The sequence below is a fragment of the Gekko japonicus genome, unplaced genomic scaffold (assembly GCF_001447785.1).
Source record: "Gekko japonicus isolate JY-2015 unplaced genomic scaffold, Gekko_japonicus_V1.1 scaffold2284, whole genome shotgun sequence".
Lineage (NCBI taxonomy): Eukaryota > Metazoa > Chordata > Lepidosauria > Squamata > Gekkonidae > Gekko > Gekko japonicus.
Window position 1 is genome coordinate 214,315 of NW_015161472.1, and position 9,450 is coordinate 223,764.

General features: G+C 45.1%; 1 protein-coding gene across 1 annotated transcript in view; it reads right to left on the bottom strand.

Annotated features, from left to right (window-relative positions):
• Window positions 1–4,005: 4,005 nt before the first annotated feature.
• STC1 (stanniocalcin 1) overlaps window positions 4,006–9,450 on the bottom strand; it is a 19,117-nt gene continuing 13,672 nt past the window's right edge. Inside the window, exon 4 of the mRNA XM_015429136.1 lies at window positions 4,006–4,276. Coding sequence (XP_015284622.1) covers window positions 4,006–4,276 — 271 coding nt within the window. The remainder of the gene's footprint in view (window positions 4,277–9,450) is intronic.

Sequence of the window (9,450 nt, forward strand, 5' to 3'; positions counted from 1 at the left end):
TTTCTTGCACATTAAATTCCATGCACCGACACAATTCTTAGGGCTAGTGTAACTGAAGATAGTCTCACATGTGAGGCAAGACTCCATAACATGGTGAAATATTCTTGCCAAAGGGATTGTATGCTCCCTCCTGTACTTGAAATCCACACTATAGCAAGCTTCTACCCCAATGGCCTGTACTGAGCAATACAGGCTTTAGGTTTGGTTCCACAGAGTGCTAAGTACCTCCAGAGGCCCAAAATCCACAAGGGGACAAGTACCCTTCACACACTCCCATCTCCCACACACAAAAAATAATTTTCAAGCACCTTGGAAAGGATACAATCCTGCAAAATAGGAATCCTAATATACCTGAAAAAGTGTTAAGAGTATACTCTGCAGCATCACATCTAGGTTGAGCTGGACTGCATAATATAGAGTATAAAAATCCTGCCATCAGCAACATTATTTTTTTCTTTTTTTTCTTTTTTTGCTGCTTGTGATCCTATAACAGCACTTTTTGGGCTACATACATTTAAATAAAGACAGCAACTATTGAAGTCCTGCCCCTCATTTGAAATATATTAGCAGCAAGTCACTGTTTAAAGGCTTTGTGGTAAAACGTTCTATTGCTTTTTATAAGTTTTCCATGAGAGATTGTACTTTCTATAGGTTCGCTTCTCACCAGTCACTCCTTGACTGGTAGGCAGGCATCCCTCTAACATACATAGCTTTCCTAACAAAGCAGGCTTGGAATGTACATGGAATATACCTTATCGGTTTTGCCTGTTTCTCATCTTTGCACTAACTGTGCCCTAAGTGGAATAGAGAAGTTCTTACCTGGCAAGTACAATATGTAAAGTGCCATTCAGATTCCCTTATGCAGGTTTTCTATGCATGTAGGTTGAAAGAAAGGCAGTTTAGCGGAGTTAAAACTGTTCATGGAACACACCAGTTCAGACTACAGGTGATGGCAAAGCCACCTGATTAATATATATTCAATGCACACAAAAACCAGATGGTATGGAGAAAGTTTCTAGTGAGCCTGACCTATACCCCAACACAGTAGTTAGTTTTTTTGCCAATATGCATGTCCCATCTGAAGTGGTATATTTGAGGAACAGTTTTATCACATAGAGGAGCTGTCTGTCTAGGCTGAACCTCCAACACAAAACAGAAGTCCAGTGGCACCTTAAAGACTAACAGCACCTCCAACACAACATTTAAGCATGCTTTAAAAGCATAGGAAGGTTAAAATGGGATTACAGAGCAGCCTTCCTGCATGGGTAACAATCAGTTCAGACACCTAACACAAGTGCATTTAAAAGTGCCTGTATTTTTCACAGATATGCAGGGTCAATGTGACGAGGCACTGCTGCTGAGCCCAGTGGCTGAGCAGAGGGCCCAATGCTGACTAGGCCCATTTGAGCCCATTTGCCGCTACCAGAAATGGGTGGCTCCTGAGCCTCTGGGGATATCTCCTATTTGCTGATGACAGTGGTACCTCCAGGGAGGAGGAGGAGGGGGGACATGATTCTTGTGAGCTCCTTTGAGCTCCATCATCTTTTGAGCCTACTGGCAGCCAGTAGAGCTTCAATGAGTGCAAAGGAGTCATGCTCAGTTTCCTCCTACTGGAAGAAGAGCATATGTGCACAAGGGGAAAGTGTGCTTGGTAAGGGGAACACTAGAGGGCCTTTGCACAGAGTCCTCCTCGGAACCAGGAGCCAGCCCAGCATGTGCATACTAATGAAGGGAGAAGGACTGAAAACAGCTTTAAGTGGCACGTGTGAATCCAGTTGTTATTTCAAAAGTTGCAAAACCTATGTGTGTACAGAGTTAAGGCAAGCCACAACTGAATTATTTACAAAGCAATCCTAGGCAAAGTTACACCCATCTAAGCCCATTTCCTTCAGCAGGCTTAGAAAGGTGCCACTCTGCTTAGGACTGCATTGTTAACTATCTTTAGGCACACCACACATGGCTAAGTTTTCTGAAGAAGTTACCTTACTTGAGGAGTTGCCCTAAGAATGGAGCGTAAGCCAAATTTCAGAGTAGTGTTTCTCTCCCCACCCAACCCTTTATTTTTTAAAAAGCAGATTTCCTAAAGCCAAGTTGTTTTTAAAAGCATGGTATCTTTCATACAAATATTTAGTGACACAATGGCCACTGGACCCAGTAATTTCCAGTGACTTACTAGCAAGTTGCCATGCTTCTAGACAGAAATTGTGTTTTCTAAAGCTACCATTGTCTAGGAAACAAAAGCTACAACTACAAAACAAAAACATATGTTTACAAAGTTATTAAAATCTGCTTTTTTAAAAGCAGACTCCTCTGGAAGTTACATACAGTACATGAAAGGTTTGTCTTATTTTGTATCACAACTGAACAAGGCTCAATTATACTCTATTCTTAAGACAATTTCTTTTTGATAAAGATTCCTTTAAAGCTTTGAATGAAGATACAGTACAGAAGGTTATTAGCTTTCTTTTAAGCAATGCAAGAGCCAGCCAACCACTATAACTAGTTTGCAGTAATAATCATTTAAGCTCTGTGGAGTGTTTTCCTTTACCACGGAACAGCACCTGTGTCTGGACTGCATCACTTCAGACGGCAGGTGGTAACTTATAGAAAATGCTTCTTCATACAAAAAAAAAAGTCCTTGGCACATGGAAAACTAGCATTTCAGCAAGAAGAGATCCAGCCTAAATGTCTTCCTGACATGCCACCTTTCCTTATACAAGGATTACTCCCTCCTTTTTTGTATGGAGCCCCCAGCTCCAATCTGAAGAGGTAAAGTCCAGACAAGGCTTTACCACCACAGTGAGAACTTGGGCCAGGGATGGGTTTGTAGTGGTGTTATGACATACAGCAGACCTGAACATGTGACCCACACACATCATATATGGTGACCTAGCAGGGTCTTGACAAACTTCTTGCTTTACCAACCTGCCTGGTGCTATAAAAGCAGGACGTTTTTAGGAGTCTGGCAGGCCATATTCAGCTTGTGTGCGTGTGTCACTGTTGCAGAGGGCTGGTGTGCAATAACAATTGTGATATCTTTACAGTCATGCAGATAGAGAACTATGTTTTGGTATAATCGGGTATTTAAGAAAACCTCAGGCTTGAGAGCATTAAGATCACATCATTGAAATCAGGAGGCCAGATGTGATGTTCATGTTTGTACATGGCCAGCATCACTCTTAACACAAGTTCCACCGCCATTTATACAATGTGCAACAGGTGCATTGCAGTGCATCATCATTGGGATACCCACCTAATAAGAGCAGAATTTAGTTGAGTTGGTTTCATTCTGTTCGAACTGCAATGGTATTTGAGCTACAGTACAGTGATAGTTTGGTGTTTGCTGAAGAAGTGCTTGTAAGATTGCTTTTGAAGCCCCCAGCTTCACTGGATTTCTTTGTGGGGAAGTGGGGGGGGGGTCTTGAGAAGAGAAAAGATGAAGGAGACTGTGGTTCTGTTCAAGGAAGCTGGGATGGTGGGGGATTCTCCCCATCACTAGCAACCTAGATACATGCAGCTTATTCAAAGAGGGTGACAATATTAAGGACCAAAATCTAAAGCCAGTTTCCAAGGACCAATCTATACATTCATATCAAGCACGTAGGACTGTACCAGTTTTGGAATGCAGGTGGGCGGGCTGCACAAGTGAATTTTCCCTTCCCACTTCAAATATTCTCTGCCTGCAGAAAGCTAGTACATCAAGGAAAAGAGTTCCAGTCTAGCCCTCTCTAATAACAACTAATGTATTTTATGTGCAGGAGTATATACATGTGTGCTATGCAAGAGATGAAATTTCCCCCACCTGCACAGGGACATGGTACAACCCCACAAGGGATATACCAGATGCTGTTTTGTTGAATGTGTAGGTTGGCTCAGGGTCCTTTAAAATCAGTTACAGTACATTTCTGATGTGTATTGAATGCTAAAGAAAAACAGAGTAATTTCCTACTTTGGTAGAGCTTGGATTCCCTATGCTCTCACACCATTTCTGTGTAACACAGAACATTACACACTTTCTGCTGAAGTACGTTTCATATGGGATGGAGCAGGACCCTCACCCTGGAGATTCCTGAAGTAGATTTTTAGCTTCTGAGGCTCAGTGATACGTCGTTGGTTGAAGTCTGATCTAGCATGGATTCGGGCACAGTGATCCGTTTGCAGAAGGCGGAAAAGGCTGGCCATGTTCGGTCCGATTTTTGTCATCAAACTGTCTTTTATGGTACCCACAGTGTCATCATCACATTCCAATAGGCTTCTGATGAGCTTATTGTAATACCTATGTTAAGACACTACAGTTAGCATCCATATTTCTTTCTACCACTGAAAGGTACACTCAGCATTTATACATTATATACATATACAGCAATCTCAGCGGTAGTTCTATTAGAGGTGTATTGAGCCCATTATACTGGTGAGGGGTGGAGAGAAAGGGATTCACCTAAGGCCACCTAGTGAGTTCATGGCAGAGATAAGAGCTAGCATGGTGTAAATGTTAGAGTACCAGACTAGGGAGACCCACTCTGCCATGGAAGCTTGCTGGGTGACCTTGGGCCAGTCATGCACACTCAGTCTAACTTACCCCATGTCATTGTTTTACAGATAAAATGGAGAAGAGAATAAGGTAAGCTGCTTTGGGTCCCCACTGGGGAGAAAGACTGGGTATAAATGAAGGCAATACAAATAAAGAGTGAAGAGGCTGGCACCAATGCTTACCCTCCCAACACACCTCGCCAACCAGGGATGCAGACCCCATGCGTGATTCAGCCAGAACGCAGTACAAGTGTGCTAACTTGAGCTACAATGTATGAACCTGGTGCTACAGGAGACACTTGTGCAGCATGCGGAGATCAAGATGTGCATGGGGTTGTTTCAGAGTCCCCACCCCAGTGAAGTAGTGAGTTTAGGTAATTTTAGATCCTGAACTTAATGGTCTTATAGGGGCTGCCCATTAGATGTATGCTTCAATGTGTACCATAGCCTGCTGTTGTGGCCCCACTACTGAACCCTAGATCTCCACCCCAGTCTACTCCTGATGGTACAGCTGCCTCAGTGGTGCAGCAGCAGCAGGCTTTTGCAGTGTGCTGAAGCTTCTGAACACAGAGCAGCATCAGCCTGCCCTGCAGTGACTCGGCCCTAGATGGGTGTGGGGGGGGGCACAGTAGGTCCAGCCCTGATTGCCTCAGAGAGCAGAGGTGAGACTCAAAGCAGCAGAAGCTAGGCCCGGTTCAGGAAGCTTCTAGCAATCACAGGCCTGTTGTGGCCTATTCAGGTCCCTAGAGGTCTAACTTACCCCATGTCATTGTTTTACAGATAAAATGGAGAAGAGAATAAGGTAAGCTGCTTTGGGTCCCCACTGGGGAGAAAGACTGGGTATAAATGAAGGCAATACAAATAAAGAGTGAAGAGGCAGGCACCAATGCTTACCCTCCCAACACACCTCGCAAACCAGGGATGCAAACCCCATGCGTGATTCAGCCAGAACGTAGTACAAGTGTGCTAATTCGAGCTACAATGTATGAACCTGGTGCTACAGGAGACACTTGTGCAGCATGCGGAGATCAAGATGTGCATGGGGTTGTTTCAGAGTCCCCACCCCAGTGAAGTAGTGAGTTTAGGTAATTTTAGATCCTGAACTTAATGGTCTTATAGGGGCTGCCCATTAGATGTATGCTTCAATGTGTACCATAGCCTGCTGTTGTGGCCCCACTACTGAACCCTAGATCTCCACCCCAGTCTACTCCTGATGGTACAGCTGCCTCAGTGGTGCAGCAGCAGCAGGCTTTTGCAGTGTGCTGAAGCTTCTGAACACAGAGCAGCATCAGCCTGCCCTGCAGTGACTCGGCCCTAGATGGGTGTGGGGGGGGGCACAGTAGGTCCAGCCCTGATTGCCTCAGAGAGCAGAGGTGAGACTCAAAGCAGCAGAAGCTAGGCCCGGTTCAGGAAGCTTCTAGCAATCACAGGCCTGTTGTGGCCTATTCAGGTCCCTAGAGTCAGGCCACCAAGAGCTGCAGGATATGGTCACCAACCAAAAGGGGTAAGATCTGTTGCTCCAGTTTGTGCAAGGTAGGAAATGTCTTGTGTTCTGGGTGCACGGAGCCCAATAAAATGCCTGCTCCTAGGAGCCACCTCTCTCCTTGATGTTTCTCCCACTGTCCCTCCTTGCCACTCTGCCCACCTCCTCTCCACAGCTCTCTGGGGAATGGTGGCAGCAGCTTCTGTCTACTATTTCTGCTTATCTGGTTGAAGCAGCAGCCCCCTCCTCCAGCATCTCCCACACATGCCAAGGAGGATGGGTGATGCAGGTCCAACAGAGGAGCATTGTCTGTCCATCAACTGTGCTTCCATTTTAGGGGAAGTTTACTACCCCCACTTCATTTTAAGTTTCCATATTTTTTCTGCAAACCTGGGGATTCCCGGAATTTAAAGAAAAATTGCCCCTCTCTCTTCTGATTGGCAGACAGAGCCATGTTGAGAATTAGATATAATATATATATATGGCAGTTGAAAGACATTTTGCAGCTACTTAGAAATTTCCCAAATATGGGTGTCTTTCAGATGCAACCACAACTATGGTGATGTCAGTGTGGGGGCTAAACTTAAATGATGCAACCAAGTTTCCCCCACAGACCTGCAGCTCCCAACTGCATAGGTCTACTTCATGGAACAGCTTATGCTCAGCTAGGTCCAAAGGGCACTTTATTTGGAGTTTAGTGCAAGGCTGGTACGTAAACATCTGACACATACTCCCAAAGAATCAAGATTTCCCAGCCCACAGTAGTACCTTCAGAATGTAAAGATATTGGCTGAGTTTAGACTGGCAGTTTGAAGCGGGAGGGAGTCATGACAAAAAAGAGCCGGAACAAACTGTTCTGGGTTTTCCCGTTCACACTGCAGCGACTGATGCGGGAGCATACCGGGAGGAGGCGCAAGGGAGCATTCACACTGTTGGCCCCGAGGCACGGCTGTAAGGTGCGATTTTATTTTTTTGTAATCTGGAGATATGCACTTATGCGCATAAGCGCTTATGCGCATGAGTGCATAAGCACATAAGAAAAATGCGGCTTTTGGCATTCACACTTTGTTGGTGCGGGATGGACGTGGGATAATCATGCTTTCCAGGGTTTGCTACCCCTTTCACCAGGTATCTTTTAAACTCGGGAGTGAAGCGTTACAAGATGGGTTGAGTATGGGTGGGGAATGCTGACAGATGTGCCTGTGTGAACCGGCCCTTTAATCCGGTTGTGGAACATTTCTGAAATGCGCATATATCAGGGCAAACTGCCAGTCTGAACTCGGCCATCGTTCTTTTAGCATGGAATGCTTGAATTCTGAATGGCAGTGGAAATCAGAATGTGGAAGATGGCCAACTTCAAATCAAATCATCTTCTAGTGAATGCAGCTTTTTCATCCAGTTACAGGCACAGGAAATGCAAAAGGCCACTTAAGGGCTTATGCAGTTAGCCCATTCAAGAATGCCTTTATCCATTTTGAGCAGGACTGGCTGTTGAAGGTGACACTTCATAAGAGAAGTCTTCAGATTTTACCAGCAGCCTAGTCAGCCCATGGCAGCTTTCTCAATATGCTCCAATCTCAATATAATGCAGAAAGGTGAAAAGGTGGAACAATGAAACTGTGTTGCTCCTTATCAGCAGTGTCATGGGTAATATCCAATGAGATGCTCATGACAATCATGTTCTAGCAAACACTATACTCAGAGAGTACTGCTTGAAGAGAGGGTGTCATCCCGACACCCATTGGTATGTGGGATTCCTGAAGGGGCCAACTTCTCTCCTACACTGTTTAAAACCCATATGCGCCCTTTCACCCCCCAGTATGCTGACACCCAGCTGTATCTGATGATGGGTGGCCAGCCAGTTGCTGCGCCATCTGATTTAGCTGTGGGTCTGGATGCTGCAACTGAATGGTTGAAGCAGAGCTGGTTGAAACTGAATCCATCAAAGATGGAGGTCCTGTGGCTGGGTGGGGGCAACCTGAGCTCAAGGTGCCAACTCGCAGCTCTTGATGGCATGCCACTTATACTGGCTCTGACCATCAAGTCTGGGTGTGCTCCTGGATCCCTCTTTATCTATGGAGGCCCAGGTAGCAAATGTTGCCAGGCTGGCATTTTTCCATCTGTGCTAGATCAGGCAACTAGCCCCCTTCCTCTCTAGCCCTGACCTCGCCACAGTGATCCATGCAATGGTCAGCTCAAGATTGAATTACTGCAACTTGCTCTACATAGGGCTACCCTTGAGGCTGACCCGGAAACTACAGCTTGTCCAGAATGCAGTGGTGCAAGTACTTACGGGTACCCCCTTTAACAGCATACATATAACCTGCGCTTCACCAGTTGCAATGGCTCCAGGTTGAATACCAGATCCTCTTCAAGGTTGTGGTTCTGACCTTTAAGATCCTTAATGGTCTGGGACCAGCGTACCTGTAGGAACCCCCCCCCCCCGGTATGTCCCCTGAAGAGCCTTATGCTCAGAAGGTCAAAATTTGCTGGTGGTCCCTGGCCCAAGAGAGGTCCGATTGACCTCGACTAGAGCCGGGGCTTTCTCTGCCCTGGCTCCAGCCTGGTGGAACCCTCTACCTGGTGACATCTGCATCCTGGGGGACATAGTTCCACAGGGTGTGCAAAACAGAGATGTTTCACCAGGCCTATAGTTGAGAACAGCAATGGCCTGCATTGTAGCTATCGCTGTGGCCTTCTCCATGACTGGCCCCTGATCTGCCTGGGTGAGGGAGCAAACTACAGTTTAAGCCATCAATTAATGCTTGATTTTATGGTAATTTATAGTCAGTAATTTGTAACTAATTTTTGTGTGTTTTAACTTGTCATTCACTGCCCTGAGCCCTTTGGGGAAGGGTAGTCTAAATAATAATAATAATAGGTTCAACTACTTTAAGAGTTGGTATCTGGATCCATGCAAGAAAAGGAGCAACTTTTAGACGCTTACAGGCTTGCACATAGTAGTTTCATATTACTTTATTAGGCTTCTTTCAAACAGTCATGGGAACTGTAGTTTGTTGAGGGAGCTAAGAATGCACCTAAAACTTCACAGAGCCATAATTCATCATTCCTTGGGGATGAGAAATTATTAAATCAATTTTAGCCTGTGGCACAGATGTCAATTTATATTTTAGTCTAGTGAGGTCTAAATTGTTATCTTTAAATGGCTAATATTTCTTTGTTAGTAGGGAAGAATCTATATATCTAATTCTCAACATGGCCAAATATATGTATACTTGCATCTGGAAACTAGAGCCATGGACAGACTTTCTGCAAACCTAAAAAATGCCCCAGGTTTGTAGAAAAATCTGAAATCTAAAAATATATTGGGGCATTAACCCCCCAAATGATGGAAGCAGTACTCTCCGTGATTGTTGCCAGGCAGCTCTACACTTTGCCAGCCTTGGGTTTTGTGATTAACAGGTAGGGGAAGGGAA